We start from the raw sequence: 25,949 nt of genomic DNA, 5'->3' as shown, positions 1-25,949 counted from the left end.
GAAAGTGTCCACTCAGCATATTTATAGACAGTCAGGTTGGGAGTTAGAGGCCTCAGTCTTGAAGTCAGTTTAATAAATACCAGTTTAGTTGGGCTATGTTTATTTGCAAGGCATCATCAATTCCACTGGTTTCCAATGACCAGCCTCACCGTGCCTGCTCGTGAACCATGTACCTGTGCTTCAGTTCACAGCCACCAAGAGGTCAAACTCTCCAGCATCTGAGAAAAATCTGAAAGAAAAAAAGGCCCAGGCCCTGCATTGTGCCTTGGGACCCTCTGTCATGAATTAATACATCTCTTTTGTTTATATGGTGCACATTCCTAAATGAAGTTGTGTTTTGATCACAGTTATGATTGCTCAGTCTGCACACATGACATCTGTCTAATTAAACACATACTGATTGGGTGACTGGATAGTGCAGCACAGCCAGGCACATAGGTGAGAACTGGGCCAGTTCAAGCGCCCCCACAGGTGCATTTTTGCGGTGATCACGTGTGGGCCCGCCCCGCCTTACCGCCTCCAACAAAGCACAGCAAAAGTCACTGCTCCTCTTCCTCCATGCGAGCAGACCCAAAGTGAGGCAGGCGCAGAGCGGCGGCGGCGGGAGCAGCAGCAGCAGCAGCAGCAGTGGGGACGTAAGACGAAACCACTGGAGCCACCGTGTGTGCGTGTGTGTGTGTGTGTGTGTGTGGAGGCGGTTCGCGCTGGCGCAAAAAGATGATTAATTAGTAAAATTAAGCTCTCGGTAACCGGACGCCGCAGCTGTTCCGGGCTCGGGGCTCCACAGAGGACACCGGCGCATGTGGAGGTTAAGGCCAGGTGAGTCGGCTCCTACTTTGCGGGCAAACACGCGTGCCCCGCTCGTCCTCCGTGCGGTTGTGCGTCAGCGTTTTTTTCAGTTTTAACCATGAAGCCGATACATATATGTGAGTGTGTGTGCGTGTGTATGTGTATCCGGAAGGGACTTTAGTCAGTGACAGACGAGCTCACGAACTCGGCTCAGTTTGGCATCCATAATTTACAAGCCGCAGTCGTCGGGCTGTGGGGAGCACCGCGAGGCTTCTGCAGGCTGCACGCGCAACCCTCACTGTGACCACGAGCGCATCCATGAACACTGCGCGAGTGGATCAGTCTTTAACAGTGCGCGTGTGTATGTGTGCAAAGTGCGGAGAGTCACATATCTCGCGGCATCCACGGCTGTTACGAGCGCGGAGCCGATAACGCGTCAAACAGCCCATCAGCTCCCTCATGCATTTGCTTTTCTGCTTAGTGACATTGACGTTTTTCTCACGCGCTCCACAGTTTGATCCCGCGTGTCCTCACGGCAACGCAGACAAAACGCGAAAATACAATGTTAGAGGCGCAATCAAGCTTATTCATGCGTTTAAACACGATGCGTCAGTGCAAGAGTTTGTGTGATCTCTGATCATTTGCCACGCTGATCAGATTGTGATATTGCCAATAACTCTTGCAGCAGCTGGTCAGATTCAGTCGGTGTAAGTTTCAGTGGCGGATCAGTCACATCGGACGCGCACACTTCATGATAGCCTATTAACGCCCCTGTTTCCGCCCCTCTCTTCACTCTCCCTCTTCAGTTTTAATAGGCTGCAGCGTCACTGAGGCCGCTCCGTGCGCACTGGAAACCCGGCATTCAATTGGTGGAACCAGGAGGGGAGCCCCGGCCTTTTCCACTGCAGGAGGAGCAGAGTTGAGGAAACCGAGGGAGAGACAGACGCCGCTGCCAAGACAGCAGGAGCCGCCTGCGCAGTTCGGAAAACGGCACAGCCTCCTCTGCTGCACGGCATGAGGGAGTTCAGCCAAACTGCGCACTGACTGCAGGATGCAGCGCTGCTGCTGCGTAGTTTGTTAGACACAGCCAGACTCAAGCTGGTTCCGGACCTGTGCGGGCATTTGACAGAAGAATTAGGCCTAACCGGCCGCTGACAACGGCTGCGACATTTGGTTCCCCCGCTGAGAGTTGATCACCCCTCCCCTCCGGAGAGCCCCGCGCTGTGGCCTTGTAGCGGACATGGGAAATGTAAACAGTAGTCGGGCTGGATTTTAAACTACGCACACGTCCCACGTCCTCCTCCCGCCTCCTCCTCCTTCTCCTCCCGGGCCGTCCGAGATGGAGATGGAGTCGGAGAGGGTCGAGCCGGAGCAGGAGGGAGACGCGGAGCCGCCCATGCACAGCGTCCACGGAACCAACCGGATCAGACCGTCCTCCTACCGGGCCCTGCGCAGCGCCGTGTCCAGCCTGGCCCGCCTAGACGACTTCAGCCGCGAGAAGATCGGCGCGGGGTTCTTCTCCGAAGTGTTCAAGGTGAGACAAAGCGTGTGTGTGAGATGTTTTCAGACTTATTTCCTCAGTAAGTTCCGCACAGGGTGTCATGGTGAGGACAGGCTCCAGGTTTAATGGTCAAACCCTCCTGCTCTCCATCACACATAATCAGAGTTTGTCTTTATTGGAATATTTAAGATGATTAGTCAAAGTGTGCAGTGAACTAAACTTCCTGACAGCCCTGCATGAGGTGTTGACTTGCTGTTAAAGTGGCAGCCCATCTGTGGCAACCAGTGCATCCCAAACCAAACACCATGCAGGGTAACAGCAGGAGGAAGTTGGTGATGGAGGTTATTTTTTTTCTGGAAGGATGGTGTCATGGTGGAAATTTACACCTCACTGTTCCATCTAATGGTCCTCTGCTCTCCACACGTGTGACCCACATGTGGTGTAAGATGGACTCTGTGTGTTTTGGTGTGTAAGTGGATACGGTCAGGACAGGTAGATCTGGCACACATGCAGGTAACCTTATACGCAGCTCATCTCTGCTGAGGAGCAGCCGCCTTCCTCCCTTTGTCACGCCGCTGTTCACTCGCACAGAGACTAATTCTGAGGATGCAGCCTGGTGTGATGGTGTGAGGGATGCACACAGTACAAAGGGCTGCTGGTCAGGGAGCAAACGGCATCACAAACTGACTTTATATCCTCACAATGATGAAATCTTTAAGGGAAAATATTTAACATTTTTATTTGATGCATTCAAGGATCACCAGGATGAAAGAGTTTGACATGTTTTAGCTTTATGAGCCACTGCTTTCATTATTAATTATTCGTTTTGTGTAAAAAGTTTTTGAAAACAAGGAAAAATTTCTCTCAGTCCCTCAGGTGACGCCTTTTTTTTTTGTTCGACCGACAGCCAAACACCCAAAGATATTCAGTTTACTCTCTCATATGACAAAGAAAAGCGTCCAGGATGAACACTGCCACACAATGAATGAATTTCTCTCTGAATGTTAAATTATCAGGCCGCGCTTGGATTAACTGCCTGGTCAGATGCAACAGTTTTGATAAAGAGATGATTTCATAGCACTGCCTTCTTCTTTCTGTTTAAATGAATCTAATGGTGTGATGTTTTTTTTAATTACATTGGTGCTCACCAAACTTACATGCCCACAAATGCTGTTTTTCAGCAGAATAACTGAACATCACGCACTTACAGCATGAGTGTGCTTATCCCACATAACATAATTTTACTACAGATGAGTCAGAACAATGTCAACCCTTTTTAAAATGACTTAACGTGTCTGTTGCGCTGAAACTATGAATCAATTAGCCAGCCGACAGACATGAATTGATAATCAACTAAAGGTTATTTAGCAAATATTTGCCGTTTGCTGCTTCTCAAATGTGAGGATTCGTGGCTTTTCTGGCTCTTTTATTGACTGTAAATGTCTTTTATCTGGGGTTTGTATGTGTAACGGCTTCATCTCACAGCGTTCTTAGACAGTTTGCATTGTTGCGCTCAAGTGCGTGTAGGCTCACATGCACAACCGGATTTATTTAGTGGACTTTTAGGGGAATTTCTGTGCATGTTATGCAGAGTGTAGCTGGATATTTCCCTCATTTCCCTCCTGCTTCAAGCTAAAATGTCAGTAAATTCTGAAGCGTTCATGTTTCAGTGTGTAGTTCAAGGTCTCGTGTCTTTTTGGTATCATAGACCCCTGCAATAATAATCAAGATTTAAATGATTAAAGGCAGCTGACGTGTGGTGAACTAACGCCAGAGCGGACACTTGACATTAAAAATCGCTTTTGTTGAACTTTATAACCAAAGTCCAGCTCTCTTTGTTCGTTTTTTTATCCGATCACACGTGCTGGTATTGTAGTAATCAGTCATGTAAGCAGGACGCAGCCTTAGTCTTCACTTTCAGCAATAATGCCTGTAAATTAAACAAACATCAGAGGTGTAATTGCCTACGTTAATGCGCGGTTGTTAATAAGAGATTATAAAGAGCTCTTTAATACTGATGCGGGAGTGTGCCAAGACTCATTGGAGCAATAGCAGTGTGTATTTTTTTCTAACACCTTTCCTACTTCCTCTCTCTGGGTACTGTATATAAATCCCCCCATTTGAAAAAAAGAAAAGAAAAAGCAGGTGTTCCGGCTTGTTTTCAGGTTTTCAGGTTATCCTGTGGGCTTTTCAAGGGTTTTATACAGCGGAGACAGCTGGGACATGAGGGAAAAAGGCCATTTATCAGGATAAAAATTGGGCTTATATCAAACTTGGGTTTCTTTCTTCTCCTATTTTGTGTTCAATTTATTTGAAATTTTGTACATAAACACATGTGACATGTAAACACGTGATGTGTGTACATATAATGCTATGATTTCTGTTTTTTCTTTTAGGCTGCAGCTAATGATTATTTACATGGCAGACTGCTCTCGAAAAATGTCCGAAAATAGTGAAAAATGCCCATCAGAAGTTTCCAGAGCCAAAGCGGATGTCTTGTTTTGTCCAAACAATGATTAAAACCCCCCAAATATTCTATTTACTACCATATAAAACAGAGACACACAGCAAATTATCACAGTTTGGAGGCTATAACCAACACATTTTCTGTTCTTCAACTAATTGACAAACTGACAAATTGTTTCCACTCTGCTTTGCATACACAATATATGACCGATAGATGCCCTGCTGTATTTTTATGGCGTCTTCTCATCCCGTGTGGGATGAGCCAAATGTTTGGCATGACGAGTAAATAGAAATTTACTATAGAGTTCAGGTTAAAACATGAAAACTGGCAGGACTGTGGAGTCATAGTTAAACAGTGATTCATACTTCTATATTTAAGCCTTGTAGTCCTGAGAGATGAAATGAACAATCAGCTTAAATACTGTTTTTTGACATTTCATCTATTATAAAGGTAAAAGCTAAATTAAATTTCCCCTCTGAATGATACAGACTTAAATGCTGCCCAGCCAAGTCGAGCCTCACCTCATTAGAGAAAGAGTTTTTGTGTTGTGACTTTGTGAAAAAGCCTCTTCCAGCACACTCCAGAAGCCACTCCCTCAGCTTTGCCCTTTGAATGGCCAATGAGCATGCAAATGTCACAGTGTTTACTGCTGGCTTGTCTCGTTGGCACTTCGGTTTGCCCTTTTGATTGGGCCATATAAATGCAAAATTGTTACCGAAGCTATCAGTCACATTTAGAAAGTTTGCCTACATGGCTGACTGAACGCTTGTTCCTGTCCCCTGATTTAGCTCAGAGGGAAAGACCCGAGCGTTCTGCAGGAAAACCTCTCAGATGCATTATTAAATTCAACAGTCGCTAAAATGTATATGGCGCTTTCACTTCGGTTCAGGCTTTGAGATGTCCTGCACAAAGCTCTGGCCTCCTGCCATGTGTGTGCGCTGCTGCTGAGCTTCAGCCTTTAGTGCACATCAATGGAGACAGGCAGCCATTCACCTCTCCAGTGTGCAACCCAAAAGAAACAAGAGACGATAAAGGAAGGGAGCGCACGTGTTGAGACAAATCCTTCAGGTGCTGTTTTTCATCCTCCTTTAATATTCTTCAAAGGAAAGTTCCTCGTGTGTGTGTGTGTGTGTGTGTGTGTGTGTGTGTGTGTGTGTGTGTGTGACCAGCTTTGGCCTTGTGCAAGACTCCTGCTTCTGTTTCTGTTTTTCCATCAGCCTCAGACTCGACCTGAAAACCTTAAGGCTCAAAAGCAATAAGAACCCCTCAATCACAGATATTGCACCATCACTCAACAGCTCAGTTAACTACAGGAAGTAGTTATTTATTCTGTGTGTTACCTGCGGCTGCTGTTTTTTTTACTAACTACACTTACTGTGTAACTGCACCATTTTCCAACTGATTTAGTATTGATAACAGATCTATATATTTGTTAATCCAGTCGGCGGCTGCTGTCTAAGAATGAGGAAACACAGGACAGGCTTCTTAGCGGATTTGGTTGCTATTTCCCTTCTTCGAAATTTACATGAGACATGGAAATCTCACGACATTGTTTTCAGAAGCGTCCACAGCTTCCCAGTCTGAAAATGACAGAGCTTAAATTATTTTGTGGATCTGTTTTGGCCTTTGGACTCTAGATTGGAGTCAGTGTTGCTAATCCTAACATGACATTTGTTATGGTTTTCAAACACATGGTACCATGATACCACTGTTATGTCTGTATGCTAACACTGATGCTACAGCCAGCAGCCGGTTAGCTTAGCCTAAAGCTAACAAATTCCAGCTACCTCTAAAGCTCACATATTAACACATTATATCTCGTTTGTTTTATTTGTACAAACACTTGTTGTGATGTAGTGATTTTATGAGGGGTTATGTGCCAGATTTTGTTAGTTTTGATCAGAGCTAGGCTCGCTGTTTTACTCAGTTTGCAGTCTTTGTAGCTAGCTACAGTAAGCTAACGGCTGCTGGCTGTAGCTTCATATTTACCCTACATACATAAGAGAGGTATCAATCCTAATTTCTAACTTTCAACAAGAAAGGTATAAAACATGTTTCCTCTGATCTTTAACTATTTCTGTACAGTGTTGTTTGTATTTTTATAAACCGTACGTTTAATTGTGAGATTAAGATAGCAGTTAGCTTTAAGCTAACTCTGGTACGATGCATCAAACTGTAGCATTTATGTTTAAATGTTTTGTTGTACCCTGCTAGCCAAACCTTTTTAGTGAAATACTGAGAGTTTTGAACGTTTTTAGAAAGAAATGTCTCTGCTGCTTCAGTCTTAAGGTGGGGATCTGTCAGCCTGGTCACACCCTGGTTCGTAGGTTGAGATGAGGTCTGATTGTCTTGTAATCTCAGTAATTTCAAGGCTGATACAAATGTGTGTCCTTGTAATTGTTGCATCAAGTGGGAGGTGAAGCTGAAATTGAAATACATTTCCATGAGTCACATAGTGAGAATTTTCTCCATCACAAAACGAGTCATCATGGTAATTATCGTACTGGCTGTGATTTAGCCCGATTAGAGTCTGGTGATGGAGGTGTGTGCGTGTGGTTGTGGACGGCCGTTATGCTCACACAAGAGATATGATGATGATGATGATGATGATAAGTTGAAGCAGAATAATTAGATAAAGAGGGGTTTTAAAACAGACTGGAGTCTCTGAAGGACAAATACTGTCAACTTGAGTGAGGGGTTGATGGGTGTATACGCTTGTGTATACTGTGTGTGTGTGGTCATGTATTACTCGTGTTGTGGGTACATAAATCTGTTTACACAGTCACACTGTGGGGACTCGCCTTCATTTTGGGGACAAAACACAAGTCTCCATAATGTAAATCATTAAATTTTAGAGTGAGGACTTGGGTTAAGGTTAGGATTAGACAAGTAGTGGTTATGGCTCGCGTAAGCCTCCAAGGAATGAATGTAAGTCAATGCGATGTCCTCTGAGATGATAGAAACATACTTGTGTGTGTGTGTGTGTGTGTGTGTGTGTGTGTGTGTGCGCGCAGCAGCTGCTTGTGACAGAGCAGTAATGTGAAGGAAATGTGTTGCCAAACACTGCTGTGGTGCCTCTACTTGTGTGTTTACAGTGTGTGTGTAGAGCCAGTTTTCATCTGCCAACTTCCATCCTGCAAGTCGCTACTGTAAAAGTGTTGTATACTGACTTTCACCAACATTTTGTGTGAATTTGAAAGTTTTTCAACCACTGATCAGCCTGAAAAAAGCTTTTTTGGGGTATTTTACTTTACAGTGAGCAGCTGACAGTAAATGAGGAGAGCGATGCACCAAAGATCTCAGTCGGATTCATGACAGCCGCCTTAAGACTTTGTGATGGACAGTTTACACTGTTCTTTATCGTTTTATTGACTAAACTAATGAGCGATTGATTGGAAAAGTAATAAAATTAAGCTTTCATTTCAGCCCTACTCCTCTCCCTTTGGGTTAAGTTGGTTATCGCAGAGAAGAAAACTGAATCTTGGCTTCACCTTATCATTTTTGGGCCCGACTCCTCTTGGAAAACAAAGAGATACTGATTGTGGGACTCTCCCATCAGGACGTGTTGAGATGTGACCAGTTCTTAGGAAATCCTGGCTGCGGAACAATGTCAACTCTGGAAAGATGGAACGACAACAGAGGAGGGAAAAGAGTTGTATAGACACAAACCAGGATCCATCACCGGCTGTCATCTGTGTGCTTGTGATCATTTTCAGTGTTTGGGATTAGGAGGGTGTGTGTGTGTTTTGCTATTGGTTGGTGGTGTTGGTATGGGAGAGCCAGTGCAGACTTGAACATCGGCGGCTTAGTGTAGCACTTTTCCCTCATTATTCCTCTCCTCCCTCGCTCGAGTCGGGACCTGCTCCGCTGCCACTCGCTTCACAACTATTTAGCTTTATTTATGTTCTGCACAGCCGCACAAACATGAACGCGCTGAGCATGTGATATGCCTGTCTTCACTTGAACCGCCGTGTTTATTGCTTAAAATATTTCGATCGGACCAGGGAGTCAAATAGAGAAGTGTTGGGCAAGAGTTGCACAATTATCTGTTTTCAGATCCCTCCCTCCTTTCCATCGTGGTTGCCAGTGTTTTTAGACATTTATGTCAAGAGAGGGTGTAAGTGTGTTTACATCAGTGCACAATGAGTTTTTCCTCCCGTCCACATGTTGGCACCGCGGTAGTCCTTAGCTAAACCTGGAGGAAGGCCGCTCCCCTGCAAGAAGCTAAACAAATGGCTCAGTGTTTGCATGTCTCGTCAGTGTCGCAGGAATGGGGAAACCTTTTGTGGTGCAGCAGCTCAGTTGTTTTTTTTTAATTGTTGCCTCCGTTCCCATTGTGCTTTAAAGGGTTGGTTCACAGTAATAATAAAACATCCTCTGTTATCTGTAGTTGCATCACGCCATGCAGAGCACCTTTGTTTTTAGATGGCGGTCTCTAAGATCTCTGCCTCCTTCCTGATTCAATGGATGAATGTCTTCAAGTTTCAATGCAGATACTTTCTGTCAGAGACAATCACACACTCATATTCCAACCACACTCAATTTAACAAGCACTCCAGCTATTTAATGTTGCAAGACACTGAAAAAACAAGAGTTGTAACTAAAGCAGCAGAGGCTCAGATGTCCCCGCTGTTAGTCTAAGACGACTGTGTCCTACATTTTCCACAATGCAGCTCAGTACAGTCTCTCATTCTCCCTCCCTGCCTGGTATTCAAACTCCACATATTTCACATTCCCGCTTTCTGTCCCGAGCCCAAGCTGTGATTACACCGATGACCTCACAGTGACATCATCAGGGTTATTCTCTCAGATTTAAGAAAGTTGCTCCAGAGATGGAGAAAGACATCAGGGATGCAGCAGTCCAACTTTGTCCTCTCTCAACACAGATTCCTGCTTCAGCCTGAGTCCTGATCTGATGACTGCGTCCCTTTTTGCTCTGCATTTAACCAACTGGGATCACTTTTATGTGAAGTAACATGGGGCCAAGTACCAGAAACACTAAATAGTATCGTTACATTGGCAAAGAAACTGTATATTATGTGGATCAATCATGATATGGCCAATACCTGCACTGAAGCATCCTTAGAAGATGTTGCACAACCGTTTTACTCCTCATGAAGAGTAAAATGATAATGGTACAAAATCAGCAGAGTTCTCCTTTTAAATCTGTAGAATCCAGCAAAAACAAAACGGAAGATTAATGAGCTGCAGGTCAGTGATGATAAACATGCATGAACTCCAGCGACCCCCCCCCACCCGACATGTTTAGGCCTGTAGGGGCAAGAGGAGGAGGCGTGGTCAGCCTAGTGTTGTGCAACAGAGCGAGTGAGCGGTTGTGTGTCAGCCTGTTGGCTACCTGGACCGCTCGCCTCCTGGATCAGGTTGTGTTTCTGAGCCCGGCTCGACCACACAGAGTTGGGGGGTGTGTGTGTGTTTGTGTGTGTGGGAGGGGGAGGGGGAGGGGGATGGACCTCCCTGCCAGCTCACTGATGGACCCGGCTCGGCTGGGTGCCTCGTTTCAGTCGCCTGCACGCACGCATTCTCACTCTGATGGTCGCACGCTTCCCCTGCTGCTCGGCGCTATAAGTGAGAGCAGAGCCTCAGGCAGCGGCTCAAGCCTTGAGTTGTTTTGCAGGAGAAGCTAATTTTCTCGATTGTCCGGCGCGCACACACACGAGTGAGTGGAGTTCACCCCCTCTGGGACTTCTACTCCCCGTCCCTTCACGCTGCAGCCCAAAGCTCGCTTGTCAAATCTGTTGAAGCTTTCCTGTTTTTGTCTGGAAGTGAAGGCTTGAAATGCTGATTCTGAGGCAAAATTTGCTTTAGTCTGTTTTTTTAAATGCTGCAGAAGTTGCACATTTAATTATGATGACACTTTTTTTTGAGGAGTAGATTCAGTTTCTTTAGTTTCTATGTGGCTGGCTTCAGACCAGTACGGCTGTAAGGTACTTTAACATGTAAATACGACAATAACATGACTGCACTAAACATTTAGGTCTGATTGTTTGGATTTGCAGAGTCCAGACTTGATGTATTTCCACTAACAATCCCCACCGTTTATTTGGAGACCCTCAGCCATGAAAATATACGTTCAGCTGGTGAAATGATAACATTTGCTCGTGCTGGAGGGGAGCTGTGGACCCAGCGTCCGGAGGCGAAGTCGTTCGGCCGTGTGGTCACGCTCGGCCACGCTCCACCTCTGCAACACTGCAGCAACATGTGATTTGCTCTGCAGGCTGAGTTTTCTCTTTTCACTTGCACTCAGATTTGTGGTGGACACCTGAAAAGTTTGGCCATGACGTGTAGACAAAATAATCACATACATGGAACAAACACCAGGCCTCATGACAGCAAGGTCATGTCTTCGGTGTTGTTTCTGTGAACTGGAGTGTTTTAGCAACCTGAGAAGGAGTTTATATTCTACAGTCTCACATGAGTGTTGAAAAGATGCATTAAAATAGCAGCATTTCTATACCAGAATTATCAGCTTTGAAACAGCTTTAGAGCCAGAAAAATATAAATTTAAGAAATTGGATTATTATAGAGTTTCAGTTTGTTTCTGACTTTACAGAAACTGAATCATCTTCATCCCCAAACACATCTTCCTGCAGTTGCTCTGCTGCTACCATCTTTCTATTTTCTCTGTAAGAAGCCTTAACTTTTAAAAGTCGAGCACATCTCTTGCCCTTGTGTGCTTCCTCCATCTGCAGTCTCTGACACATCCTCCTCCTCCTCCTCTCCGTCAGGCTGTGCATCAGCCTGCCCCATCGGGCCGCCGGCTAATGACAGACATCGCTGCACATGTTGGCTGCGCCGAGCGAGAGCAAAGGATGCCCGTGACCTTTCCTCTGCTGACAGCAGCACTTTACAAGGCCGGGTGTGTTTGAAGGAGAGCTTTAGGGTGTGTCTGGGCGCGTGCATGCAGTGGAAGTCTGTCGTGGGTGTGTGTTTGCGCGTAGTGTGTAATTGCATGCATCATGGGGTAATCTCGACGCAGGCGTGGACATCTGCATTCCAGTGGTAAGACCATGGAGATGACCAGTAAAGTGGCATGAAGCATTTTGGGGAAAAAACGCCGCACATACCGTGTGTTCGTTTTGCAAGTCGAAGCTTCTCGGAAAGCAAAAACACACACACACACACACACACACACCTGAGAAAAAAATGTTACCGCGGTGAGTCAGACGGTCTGTAATGATGATGAGCGAGAGGTTGTTTATTTGGAGGCTAAAAACTGGCGGGACAAAACAGGCGGGTCAAGCAGCGTTGCAATTCCAACCACTGCTGCATCAGCAGTTGGCTCACGTTTGCACTGTAACCTGCCTATATGAGTTAGACAGAGAGAGTGTGTGTGTGTGTGTGTGTGTGTGTGTGTGTGTGTGTGTGTGTGTGTGTGTGTGTGTGTGTGTGTGTGGCTGCCCGACGAGCATGTAAGAGTTTCTTCAAATAAGTGAGACGGCAGATGTGTGCGGGGGGAAAAGCAGACAAGTGTGATGTAAATCCGCAGCCATGCAGAAGCCCCGCAGTCCTGTTTGCCACATAAATCTGCGCTAATGGAAGCAGGAGGAGGCTGTTTGTAAAGAAACCTCCTAAAGAGTCTCCTTCACCCTCTAAGTGCTGTGTACATGGACAAGAAGAGATTAGTCCTGCGCTCCCTTCTGTACTCCTGCTGCATGTTTAAATTCCTGCTTCAACTTCCTCCCTGCGAGAGGAAGCAGCTACTGTACACGTTTCTGTGTGTGTGGTTTACATGTGTGCATCCATGCATGTGTGCAGCACTTTGCCACAGGCTGAAGTCCTCAAGTGGCTCTGTGGAGGAAGGATTTAGTGCGGCAGAGATTGACTCATTGACTGGCTGTTGAGATGAAGAGGGCAGCCTTAGCCCTGTGTGTGCGCGTGCATGCGTGTGTGTGTATTAATAGCATTACTCGCTGCACTCTAGTCTGGTCTGTAATAGGCTTTGTGGTTTTTCCAACGGCGCTCTGATCCAGAGCCCGGCTGAGATCCAGGCCAGTGTCACACTGACTTCAGCTCCAGACTCTGAGCGCTCACACACTCCCCTCCTCCCTGTCTTTCATTACACACTCATGTCACTCATGAAGACACAACCTGAAACCCTCCCACACCAGTTCAGCTCTATTATTAACTCAAAGGAAATTTGGTTTGCAGTCAGGCATTAAAAGCCTGATTCCTGGTTGTCAATGCAAACAAAAGTGTGTCCCTACAAGCAAAATCCAAACCCGAAGATCACAACCAAAGTCTTTTTAAGTAAGGTTTGCTATTGTTTAAACGTTTTCAGCACGAGTGGTGTCGACGTTGCACCGAAGCTTTGACCAAAGTTCTCACATGTTAAATGTTGCCTGAACACAAGCCGGTTTGCTTAGATAAAAAGAAATCCGACGGTTGGGAATCTGATCAAAGAAATGATCAAACAAGGTTTTAATTCGGATCAAACCACCGGAACATCTCGACATCCGTCGGAAGGGCTGCTGTGAAAATGTTTACATTATTGGTCTGCAGAGGATGAAACCTAATGTCTGTGGTGATCTCCTGACTTCTCCTCTAACACCACCACGAGGTTCACGTTGGTGCTTTTGAGTGAAATGTCTCCGCTATCGGATGCATTGCCCTGAAACTTAGGACAGACAGAACTTGCAAAACCTGCCAAAATACCAGCTGTAATATGTGTTCGGTGCTAATTATCAGATGTTAGTATGCTAACATGCTAGCATTGGCTGTTTCACAGGGATTTACTAAAGGAAAAAATATTGCATTTCATGGGCATGTTAGCATTGTCAGTGTGAGCCAGTTAGCAGAGCTGATGCTAGCATTTAGCTCAAAGCATCAAGTACAACCTCACTGAGCTGCTAGCGTGGCTGTTAATTGTTAACACTGTTAATTAGACACATACAGTACTGGGCTTTATCACCCCAGTCTCACACACACACACACACACACACACACACACACACACACTTCCCACTCGGCCACGGTGTTTGTGCTCGTCTGCTGCTTGAGTGCATTTCTTCTGGAAGTCAAACTACTCGCCAAGCAAATATCTACTGTAGTCTGAGGGATGGGGGGCAGGGTGCGGGGGGGCATGTCACATCACCATGGTTACCATACCAGCCATTGCCATAGCAGCAGGTTGGGACGGAGAAGCATGAAGAAAGTCGACTGACCTGCTAACGTTTCATGGCTGCTGTCCAAAAGCTCTCCAGTGATAATGTGACTCAGCGCTGTGTCATGGTTGAGTTTTATTACCTCAGATTGTGTTAACTGATGTCATCAATGTGTTTCTAATGGATCATCATCATAAATCCCGTCCTGCGGGCCTGCGCTGTTTGGCCACACGTCTGTTCATGTGCTCATCTGTACTTTTGAGGTGTTTAAAGTCGTTAACTGTTTGTTTGTTTTGAAAGTGGAACAAGCGTTAATTACTCCAGAGAGTCTGTTGGGGCAGATTTTGCATTTGCGGTGCTAAATTGCATCATTTCACCGGCTTTCTGATTTCTACACAAGCCTAGAGTTTTGAAATCATTGTCGTGTTAATTGTGGTTGAAAATAAAAGCATTCTGCATGTTGTTTGTCCTTGTTTTGGTGCAGGTGCAGCATCGCGTGTCAGGTCAGGTAATGGCTCTGAAGATGAACATCCTGGTCAGTAACAGAGCCAACATGCTCAGGGAGGTCCAGCTCATGAACCGACTATCACACCCCAACATACTCAGGTAACTGTCTGTCTTACCCGGTATACACATTACACTTACATCCTGGTCTTCATCACAAAATCCGTGTGAAGAGTTGTTTCAGTCGTGTGTTTGTCTGCTCTGCCTCCAGGTTTATCGGAGTGTGTGTCCATGAGGGGCAGCTGCACGCTCTCACAGAGGTAAGAGGCGCATTAACCTGCTGCTGAGCACAAGAGCGCTGTCGCGTTTTAAAGAAGCAGAATCACTTTATTCCCTTACAGCAGCTCATCCAGCTCTGTCTCACTGTAGTGGTGTTTTACTATCCGACTGCGTAGAGAAGATACTGAGACACTGCTGCTGTCTTTTTATCATACAAACACATGAAGGCACAGTGAAAGCACCTACGACTGTTTGACCAGCGAGTCCCCAGTGGACTGTAACAGACAGACTGAGGTCAGGCAGTTCATGACTTTTCACCTGTTTCTTACATGTGATGGGTTTGCCCGACATTTCCATGGTAACTGAGCTGCTCAGCAGCCAGGAGAGGGGATTTTCTGACGTGTGTGCAGTTGCATTGATTGGAAAGGTCAGCAGTTTCAGACACACGTCATTTAAAAGGCAGGGTTTCTTTAAACGATGAATTACATGGGCCTGTTAAGAGGTTCAGCTGATTCACAGTGAAGTGGTTTGTCCTAATCGATGAATCTTTTAATCTATAAAATGTCAGGAAAAGGAAAAGTCTGGCTTTGGTTTATATTAGATTTTTTTAACAAAAGACTTAACAAATGATTGACATTATCCTCTATTTGTTGTCACTTTTCAAAATGGAGTGAAAAGTCTTGCAGAAGGAGCTGAAAAATAAACTTCAGACTGATCAATGAAAGTGCAATAAAAAAAACATCTCAGTCATACTAATAACAGGCTGAATGTTTATTCATTTATTGTCTGTAATGACTGACAGCAGCGTCTAACAGCTCAATTTTAACAGCCTATTACAGCACAGCATCATGAGACGTTTAGGTCCCATTTTCCCAAAACAATAAGGGAAGCAGCTTCTATGTCAAGCAGTTTCAAAATGAAGTGAACCGGTTGTGCTTTGATTTGTGTGTAATTAACCCCTTTCACGTTCGTGCTCGTGATCCAGTACATCAACGGCGGTAACCTGGAGCAGCTATTGGGCAGCGACGTGTACCTGTCGTGGAGCGTGCGGCTCAACCTGGCCCTGGACATCGCCCGCGGCCTGCAGTACCTGCACAGCAAGGGCATCTTCCACAGGGACCTCACCTCCAAGGTGACGGCACTCACAAACACACACGCATCAGTGGCCGCGTACAGTACACACACATCAGTGAACATCAGCACAGACTGATCTTCCACAGGGACTCCTACAGGTGTGGTACCTGCACAGTAAACTGCAGTGACTTAACCTATGGATGCTCCACAAGAGGGGATGAAAACGTAGATGTTTGTGGAAGCATTAGAATCGTGTATCTGCAAACATTTGATCATGTGTTGCTTTGAATGTCGGTTTTGGAAACAGTAAAAAGCTCTGGTGCAGATTTAGAGGCTTTGCAGGTGCGTCACAGATCTCACAGCGACGTCAACAAAAAGGGTCTGTGGGAAATGTTGTTCTGTGGACGTAGATCAGATCAGTAAAGATCTGCTGCTGTCACCTTAAAGCCGTACTGTGATTTAATGGTACAAATACAAATTTGCATTAATTGCCATATGGTGAACCTGGAGTCTTCGGGACCCCTGAGGGTGTGGGGCCCTCCTGTTGCTCCAGAGTTTAAGACTTCTTCACAGTCAGCTCTGCACAATAAAATCTTACATCGCTGTTTGAATACACCCAGAGGGCCACACGCGGCCATATAGAAAGGAATGCTCACACACACACTTAACAGCAGCAGTGATGTCGATGTGTGTGTGACCTCTGACCCCTCTGTGCAGAACTGCCTGGTGCGCTGGGAGGGCTGCGTGTGCTCAGCCGTGGTGGGAGACTTTGGCCTGGCGGAGAAAATCCCAGATTACAGGTCAGTCCATAACAGCGTGTTGATCAAAGCTCCTGTCGACGCTGTGATTAGATAAGTCACGCTCAATACGCGCACTTCGCTCCACTTCTCTCTTTGTCCCTGTTATCTCTGCTGCCGTATCTGTCTGAGCACAAATGTCTCCCACAGCTTCTCTTTTCTCTCGGAGACGCTCAGATGAGACACAGTCACACGCAAAGCGAGACCCGTTACTCACACCAAAGCCCAGTCAGGTTTTTCCAAAGTATGCATGTGTGCTGCCCCCCCTCCGAATGTTGTGGTTAACCCCCCTCTTGACCACTACTCACTGTTTGGGGAACTTATTAATATTATGACGCATCGTTTTAGGGAGGGATGGCGGACCGACAGCTCGCAGAGGTGTCGTCCATATTTAATCTGAGCGGCGGCCGCGATGCACCGCAGACTCTCCACTCTGCTTCTGTCGTCTCGATGCGTTTCCTCCTCTGTGTTTGCAGCTGTGTTTTTAATATGCAGTGACATTTATGCGGCATATTTTACTCACCACCATAAATTTTAGCGAGCATAAATGACCAGCACAGTTACAGCCATCCAGTTTTATTTTCTTCAGCTGGTTCTCCAGTGACATCATGGACTCAAAGCAGCATCACCGCAGTGGAAAAAGTAGTCAAAGTGAAAGATTTTACTCAAGAAAAGTGTTGTGAAAGTGAAAATATACCTGTGTTGTGCAAATGAAAATTGCCAAATTTAAAAAAGGGAAATGGTAAAGATCTCCAGAGTTGGGAAATATGAATTTTATCAGCCACATCCAGGGTAGAAATCATGTTAAAACTCTCAAAGTGCTGAAATCCTGGCAGCATGAAAAACTGCATCTCTAGTTTCGTGGAAATGAATAGTCATAAAGGACAATGATGCTCCTCAACAGGTGGAGTATATGTCTCATCTAAAATGTGCGAAAAAAATCTCTTTTTTGCCACCAGGGGGCAGCAGATACCATCTGACAACACTGAAATATTGTCACCCTTAAACTTTTACGTTAAGGTTAGCAACAGTTGCTCATGTTCACATCCAGCACTAACAGAGCAGCACTAGCATTCATTTGGAGTTTGTGTCCACCTGATCGTTCAATGTCCAATATTTACTTTCTTTTAGCTCCGTTTTTGGTCTCTACCACTCCTGAGAGAAATATGTGGTTCTTTAGCTGCTAAATGTTCCACTGCGCTCACCAGCTAGCCGCTAACTGTGTGCTGGTTGGTGCTGAGCAGATCGTGTGCAGTCGGTTTTTACAGCTTTTTTCCGTTCTGCTGGAGATGACGCTGTAAACCAGTAAAGCCGCGGAGCATAAAACCTAAAGAAAAGGCCTGAGAGACGCTGTAAAGCTCCACAGAGCCGGGGGGATCTGCAGGGTCTGTGGGTTCATCACTACGAGTTGAACTCTCTCACATACATGTAGTCCCGTGATCCATTGTTGTTAGAAAAATACTGATTAAAGCCACTTTAAAATGAGCCTGGTATCACTTTTGACTATTCCTTGAATTCTTCCAAATATTCCTGTTAAGTACCAGGATGTCAAAGTGTAATTAAGTGTGTGTGTAAACATACTTTGTTTTTCTGTCTCTTGTTCCCAGTGTATCGTGCTATGGCTTGGACATCACGTCCTCTCATCGTCCATATCTGTCATTCCTTGACTCAAATGAGCTCATTTCTCCTCTTTTAAGAACATCAGATCAGTTGATAACAACGCAGAGCAGCAGTCGGATTGTTGGGAGTGGGATGTCACAGAGGCCCCTGCCCACACATGCGTAGACGCTCAGTTATGTCCCATTAGCTCCTCGTCCTCCCCTCCTCACCCTGTCTGCAGTCATTTAGTAAACACGCGACTCCGGCTGAGACGACACAGCTGCCACTGTAACCCGCCGGCCCTTTTCCGTCAGCGCTGGGAGTGTGTGCTGTGTGTTTCCGCTGCCTCTGTTTGTGCCCTGTCCACCTCTTGTGTTTACACAAGTGTGTGTCACCGTCAGAGGGGGGAGCTCCTAACTTTCATGCTTTTTAGACTAAACTTTGTTGTGCTAAATTTTTAGCCTCGAAAAACCTCAGGAGCCATGAAATGAGCTGAAAAGAGCACGTCCATATAGCTTAAAAACAAGGGTGAAAAGTTGATGCGTAGCTTCCACCTGACTGTGTGTCACCGTGTTTTCGCATACCTGCAGCTATCAGACATGACGCCCCTGTTTGCTCCTGCCTCTGTTTCAATAACAGCCGGCGAAATGCGTTTCCGTCGTTTTCAAGGGCATGTTTGCTTTATATTTTAGTCAAACACTGATGTATCCTGTAGCGCAGCGCTAACAGAGAATGGACGATGTTGACAGCCCGTCTCGAATGTGTGTGTTTGTGTTGGAGTGCTACCACTGTGCTTGTGGCATGAAGGAAAGGAGGAAGGGAGGGAGGGATGGAGGGAAGGAGAGGAGATGAAGGAGGTTTAGGAAAAGCACTCCAAATAAGGTCAAACTATTCCAGTCCTCCTTTTGCTCCTACTGGATCTGCGCTGCCCTCGTATAACAAGTCACTCCTGTCCTCTACTCTCCCATCGTCCCTCCACTGTTACTTAACTCTTTCTCTTCATTCTTTGAGCTGTTCTCCCTCCTTTGCCCTCTGCACTTGTCTGGTTTCTCCTTTCCATCTCCTCCAAACGGTGCTCACGTCGGGAGCCAGGACCGTCTCGGCTCCTCATTTCTCCCTCTGCCATCACTTCCCTTGCTGTGTTTTTTGCAGTATCATGGCCCACAGTAGCAGATGGAAATAGCACAGAGAGGAAGTATCTGCCAGCAGGGTGTGTGTGTGTGTGTGTGTGTGTGTGTGTGTGTGTGTGTGTGTGTGTGTACGTGTGTGTACGTGTGTGTGTGTGCGCGCGTGTGTGTGTGTCTGTACGTGTGTGTGTACGTGTGTGTGTACGTGTGTGTAAGCACGTTGTCCTTGCACACTCTTGCGTTCCTTCCTTTTTGTTCGGCTAAAATTGCACAATGATTTATATCTCCACATAACTGAAAAACACTGCGGTTTCCAGATACAGAGGAAGTGTGCCGAAGCACCAGCACAGAGGCAGCTTTCCCCCCGTTAAACCCCTCTTGATTGGGCTCTGTGTGTATGAAATGGAGCGTGACGCCTGCTTGTTCGTGTCCGACCGTCTGCTTGTCCGTCATCGTCGTCTCTCACTAAAATCTCCTGAATGGAAAATATGTTTTCATCTGCTGCCATCACACTTACCTAAAACCCAAGATGACATTTTCACAAAGCTTCTCCTGTTCAAAAATACATTTAATTAAGTATTACATAAGATGGAAAAAAGGAAAAGCAGCACATTTGAGATGATGAAACTAGGTAATATTTGGCATTTTTGCTTAAAAAATTACTGAAATGATTAACTGATTATTCAGCTAATTGTTGCTGCTGTACGATTTACACACAAGAAAAACCTCCATGGTTTGTATACAAGTTTTTATACAAATATTGCAGTCTGATTATTAAAGCGCGCTGTCAGTCAACTAATCCTGCAGTCATAAGCCCTTAAAGAAACATTCTTACTCCAAGCTGTGATGGTTTTTAACGCCATACTGCCAGAATTAAATATAACAATATCCCTTAAAGTCCTGTTAAACTTGAGTGTTTTGAAATGGATTTGAGAGGTTTTTCTTGCTCAAATAAGTGCCGCTTTAACATGAAGCCTCCTTCTCTCCTCTTCCCTCTCTGCAGTGAGGAGGAAGACCAGGAGCCTCTGGCTGTGGTGGGCTCCCCCTACTGGATGGCCCCGGAGGTGCTCAGAGGAGAGGTGTACAATGAGAAGGTACTGACGGATCGCCTTCGGCTGCAGGATGTAGCAAGAGGTCAAAGTCCACAGTGGGTGTGATGAAAGCCAGTCAAATAAAGCGAGGCAGTCAAGTAAAGCAATAAGTATTTGATAAATCAGCTACGTGAAAGCCGAGCAGGAATTCAGTTATGTAAGAGGCGCACTTCTTGGCCTGGGTGGCTTAGTGGAAATCCTGATTGCCTGTTAGGGTTTCATTAAAGGGATGATGAAGACATTTTCTGTGTTATGCAGCCTGACTGAGCTTAGAAGGAATTACAAATTAATGCCAGATCCAGAATAGGGTGCATATTTTTAGACTATATTGCAGTAGTAGTAGTAGTAGTAGCCAGTCACCAGAGCAGTAAAATACAAAGTGTGTATGGTAGTTATTTCTTCCCGTTGTGTTTGTCCTCATCTTTACGTCTCAGTCTTTGATGGACTCGTCTTCCTGTCTCTGCAGGTGGACGTGTTTGCGTACGGGATCATCCTGTGTGAGGTTATTGCGAGGATACAGGCCGACCCGGACATCCTGCCGCGCACTGAGGTACCGAAGCCCTTTTCTTCATTGACAAATGTCTCATCCCTTATCACATGCTCATCATCTCATGCACGTCTCCACACCCTGTTATGTAATTGTGTGAACTGTTGAGGGAAAAACATGTACAATAAAAGGATTATTGATAATGTGCAGGTCTTCTGGGACAGTTACTGTAAGTCTGTCAGCATTTCAAAAGCACCTCCAGCACATGACTGTTGTGCAAGAAGCAAAATCAAAACGACAGCAAAGTTTCATCATGTCAGATGATTTTGAAAAATATGTGAAAGGGTAGATATGTCATTTCGTAATGAGCCTCCCTGAGTGTCATCTGGAACAAACAGGAGGCTGATTTTCTTATCTTGAAGAAGATTCATGACCCCAAAAAGTTACTGCTAAAGAGATCAGGATAACTCACCCTATTCCACATCACATACTTATTCTACACTGTTTTTTATTGTGCTGTGTTAAAACTGGAAAAGCAACAAAACGAAATATCTTAAAAAAAAAGTCCAAATCTGTCTGTACACGCTTTGCACCATTTCTTGTTGGCACAGGTGCAGTAACTGCATGCCTAATAATAGATTACAGTATACAGTTAGTATGTAGAAGGAAATTAGGACACAGCGTTGGTGCACATGCTGAAGACTGCTGAAGAATTTCTCCCCCTTGTGGCCATGAAATGGTACAGCAGTTGAAGCCACTTAACCGTGTGACAGTACAGCTCACTGAAAGGGCTCTTAAAATAAAACCTGTTGGACCAGATGAAAAAAGCACACACAGACATAAATTTTAACCCTTGTTAGTTATTTCCTTTGTGTTCTTGTGCAGGACTTCGGTCTGGATGTGGAGGCCTTTCAGCAGATGGTGGGAGACTGTCCTCCTGACTTCCTGGAACTGGCTATCGCCTGCTGCAATGTAAGAAACACTCATCTGACACACACATAAACAGGTCTAGGTTTATAAAGTCTGCCCTCCCTGCCTTCTCTGTTTAGTCTACAGTTCTTTGCTGCAGTGTCACTTGTGCTCATTAGCCTATTTTTGGTGATTTCATAATACTGTGCTACATACCAGCTCGTGTAGGTACATTATGGTAATGGAAGAACAATACAGTTTTATTACAACCAGAATTATCATACTGTTGAATCAGCACCTCTGTAAAAGATTTATTGGTATCTGCAGTGTTGCTCGGGAGAAGAAAAAGTAGTGCTTATTGCTTCTTTTGCACCAGTCTGGAAATATCTGTCCACCTTCTGACTTTTGACCTTCTCTCTGTCTTGCTCCTTTTCCATCTGTTGAATTTCCTCCGTTGCTTTCTCCCTCCTGTCAGATGAAAGCAAAGGTCCGACCATCCTTCTCCCAAATCGTAGTGGAGCTGGAGAGGAGAAAAGCTGAGAGGAAACAGAGGGACGAACCAGCCGTCAAAGGTGAGTCATCAAACGCTCTGTAGGCACCAAATGGTCAGCAGGTTTGTTTCTGCAAATTAGTATTAAGCACTGATCACTCTTTTTTTCTTTAAAGCTGTTTCTCCAGCGATTGGCTCTATGCGAAGGCGATCCCTCTGCCTCCCGTCAGATCCTCGCCTCTCCCGCAGCAAATCCGACATGCTCCACCCCCAAGACTTGCCCCCTTCTGTTACGTTGGCAACTCCTGCTCGGGTCAACCCCTTCTCTCGCAGGGAGGACCTCAAGGGTGGCAAGATCAAGCTGTTCGACACTCCCAGCAAGTCTGTCATCTCCCTCACCTTCACCCTGCCCCCTCCGCCAGACAGCGACAACCCCTCGCCGTCCGAGACGGACAGCGGCGACCAACCCAGGAGGCACAGGCGCTGCCATTCACTGCCGTGTACGCCTCCTCCACATCTCACATCAGCGCCGAGCACTGTCCTTACCGAGGAGGAGTCTGCGTCTGAGGTAGACACTGTAAACGGTGAAACAGATGGAACGGGTGAAGAACAGAGACTGTTAGGAGGTGAGAAGATCAGGAAGGAGAGTGATTCAGGTCTTCCTCTGTCCCTTGAGCCCCTGTCGCTGGACCTGCTGGACCAAGAGAAGGAGGAGGAGGAAGAAGAGGAAGAGGGAGAGGGGGAGGGGGAGGTGGAGCCGATGGACTGCACCAGCTCCCCGGACACACAAGACAGCTCTCCTTACTCCAAACTCTCCCCACCTCCGTCCCACTCCTCAACTCCCCTCCAACCCTCCATCCCTCCCTTCTCAAACGGCTGGGGGTCAGCCATCTCCAACGGGCCCCCATGCCTGCCCCCCCTCTCTCATTTGGACAACAACAACGTGGTCGTGAGTCGACCCTTGGGGTGGAACGCCGCCACCACCACTGCTCCCACCACAACTAACAACAATGGCTACCACTCCCCTCCCAGCGACCCTGCTGGTTCGTCCCCATTCGGCTCCGGCAGTGGACACTCCTTGGACCAGGAGGAGGTGATCTCCTGTCCTGGCTGCTGCCTTGCTGGCCTTCGCTTCCCCTCAGTGTGTCTCAGAGCTCCACCCCGCAGAAACCCCTACAAGAACTTGAACGGGGACCATGCAGCCTCACGTGGGCTTCTTTGTCCGGGACCCAAGGGCCTGCCGCCCTCACCTACACCCACAACCACCACCACCAGCCTGGAGCCAGGACTCTCCTTGCCGGGGGCACAGACATAAACCCCAGCTTCTAAACACCAAATACACACAGAAAAGACGTGTGGAAACTCTGCACCAAAAGCTCTTCACTGGAAATTAAGTGGGTCGTCTTAGAATTTGCACAGATTTTAACTCAGCAATACCCTGCTTATATTCTAGACACACTTTTTGGTGCAGATCAGGCTCTTGAGCGTCCAGATGGGTTTACTACAACACACTCCAGGCTGTCTTTCTCCATGCAAACTGTGGGACAAGGAACTGGTGTCTTTGCTGACAACTTGTTGCATGTCACCCTCTGCTGGGCTGAGGGCGGCACAACTTGAGATGTCAGCAGTGCCTGCGTATATGTGACTGATGATCAGCAGCGTTCAGAACTGTTGAGCATGTAAACAGTCCAGTTTGGGCCCCAGTTGGTTAGATCCTGTACATTTGCAGATGTAAAGATTCTTATGACTGATGATATTGATGATGATGATGCTGAAATGAGGAATGTTAAGCTTAGTATTATTACTGCTGCAATGATTTTTGATGTTTGGTGCTGTTTCTGAATGAACAGGCAGTTTTGCTTTAATGTCTTTAATTATCAAAAGGTGTATGGTGCACTGCAGGGCTGAGTGTGTTTGTGTTTAACATGGGTGTGTGTGTGTGTGTGTGTGTGTGTGTGTGTGTGTGTGTGTGTGAGAGAGAGAGAGAGTGTGTGTGTCAGAGAGAGAGAGAGGAAGGGTAAGAGAGTGTGGGCTGTACACCGTTCTTTTGTTGCTGTATGATCTCTATTGGCCCTTCTGGTCGCCTGGGTTAAGCACTTCAACTGTATTACTATTATTAAGGAAACTATGATGTCATTATTACTTTTGGGAATGAATGGTCAAAGACCTGCTTAAGAGATGTACAGATTCTTATTATTTAAAGATGGCATTGAATAAAAAGATAGAATGTGATGATGTTTTCCTGGTGTATATCTGCTTTTTTTTTAGCCATGCAAGCAGCACGGCTCGAGGGATGGCGTTGTCAGTTGGTTGGTCCCCTACTTTGGTCCGTGGATTGCCATGAAATGTACCTCATGTTCAGCCACAATTAGAAAATAATAGCAAAACAAGGATAGCAAACATTGTAAATATTAAACCTTGTCATCAACACTTTAGCATTCACATAGTGGTTATCATGTTGTCATTAGAATTTAGCTTGATAGCAAACTAACATGCAAAACAAAGATGGAAGACAGGGAGGACACTTCTACGGCATCAACGTGTTAGCATTGCCATTGTGATCATGTTAGCATGTTGATATTAGCATTTAGTTGGTGTGCAACAAGAGACGCCAGCATGCTAACACTAAACAAAAACTGGTCAGCATCACCATGTTAGCATTGTTAATGTTAGCTAGGCTGTTTACATTTGCAGTTAGCTCTGGAGTGTTGTACAGTAAGACATGCTATCATACTGACATGCTTGTTAGCATCAGCATGTAATATTGTCATTTTGGTCACATTAGCATGTAGGGTAAATAATGTACTTTATATCAACATGTTAGCCTTGTAATTGTGAGCATGTCGATGTTAGCATTTAACTCATTAGCATACACAACAAAAACACCATTGTCTGAACATATCATTTAACAAGTAGCTTCTTTGGTGTGTGTAGTTTGGGTGAAAAGGTTAAAAGGACAAACTCCATTCAATGAACTCCTCATAAAATTTAGTTTATTTCTCTGTATTTTCTATCTGTCCATAATTCTGTAGTCAAGGTTGATGTTTGCCAATAGTTTCACATTTTCTGGTCAGAAGAAAAAAAAAAAAAAAACAGGAAGAGCAAAACATCAATTTAGAGTTTATCGTCTGCCTCTTCAATGTCTCGGTCTCTCAAACTTCCCACTCTCCTTTAAGCAGATTACAGCCTTTTCTCTCTCTTACAAAATCACCGTCCTTCAATTAAATCCTTATCTCTCCACCCCTTTCATGCTCCTCCTGACTGCGGTCTATCATTCTCCCCCCGCAGCTTATTCCATCTCCTCCCCAGTGTGCCTAGAGGTGCATTTGTCTTGCTTTAAAGGGAGTCAGTCACCTCCTGTGCTGCGCAGGCTCTAGTTAAGACCATCAATGTCTTGCTGAGTTGATCCAGAGGTCACCAAGTCGCAATGGAGACACCAGGTGTAACCACAGCCAGGTTGAGGGCACCAGTGGGGTTGTGTGTCATGGTCGCCCTGCTTATCTGTGGTGAGTACTCAATTTCATATATCTAAGTGTTTTTTATTGTACTTTTTTTTTTTTTTGCAGCCGTTTCCTGTGTTTCGATAAGCCATTCCCTCCTCTGGAAGCCCATGTCTGCGAGTGTTAACAAAGTTGTGACAGTCAGACTTAACAGGTCAATGAGCATCTGTGTGACAGTGCTATTTCTGTGTACGGGTTTCGTGCAAACTGCCCAGGGTCGAGTGGGTCAGTCTGCTACACTGCAGTGGACTCACTGGATTTAGGCTGCCTCCT

At 45.7% G+C, this 25,949-nt stretch overlaps 1 protein-coding gene across 1 annotated transcript; it reads left to right on the top strand.

Moving 5' to 3' along the window:
• The first annotated feature begins 548 nt into the window (after positions 1 to 548).
• On the top strand, positions 549 to 24,416 carry tesk1b (testis associated actin remodelling kinase 1b). Its single transcript, XM_076724936.1, has 11 exons — positions 549 to 819; positions 1,596 to 2,323; positions 14,364 to 14,485; positions 14,595 to 14,643; positions 15,588 to 15,734; positions 16,394 to 16,476; positions 20,203 to 20,293; positions 20,757 to 20,840; positions 21,663 to 21,749; positions 22,162 to 22,258; positions 22,353 to 24,416. Exons 2-11 carry the CDS (start codon positions 2,129 to 2,131, stop codon positions 23,489 to 23,491), a joined length of 2,094 nt encoding a protein of 697 aa, XP_076581051.1. The 5' UTR covers positions 549 to 819; positions 1,596 to 2,128; the 3' UTR covers positions 23,492 to 24,416.
• Positions 24,417 to 25,949: the final 1,533 nt, after the last annotated feature.

Source organism: Chaetodon auriga, chromosome 24 (genome assembly GCF_051107435.1).
Source record: "Chaetodon auriga isolate fChaAug3 chromosome 24, fChaAug3.hap1, whole genome shotgun sequence".
Classification (NCBI taxonomy): domain Eukaryota; kingdom Metazoa; phylum Chordata; class Actinopteri; order Chaetodontiformes; family Chaetodontidae; genus Chaetodon; species Chaetodon auriga.
The sequence above is the reverse complement of the archived record's forward strand: the minus strand, read 5'-3'. Positions and strand labels throughout refer to the sequence as shown.

Excerpts from the sequence above, each read along its gene's own strand:
- tesk1b (XM_076724936.1), top strand. The coding sequence starts at position 2,129 with ATGGAGATGGAGTCGGAGAGGGTCGAGCCGGAGCAGGAGGGAGACGCG. Across the intron at positions 14,486-14,594 it reads TCACACCCCAACATACTCAG|GTTTATCGGAGTGTGTGTCC; the intron begins GTAACTGTCTGT and ends CTCTGCCTCCAG. Across the intron at positions 14,644-15,587 it reads AGCTGCACGCTCTCACAGAG|TACATCAACGGCGGTAACCT; the intron begins GTAAGAGGCGCA and ends CTCGTGATCCAG.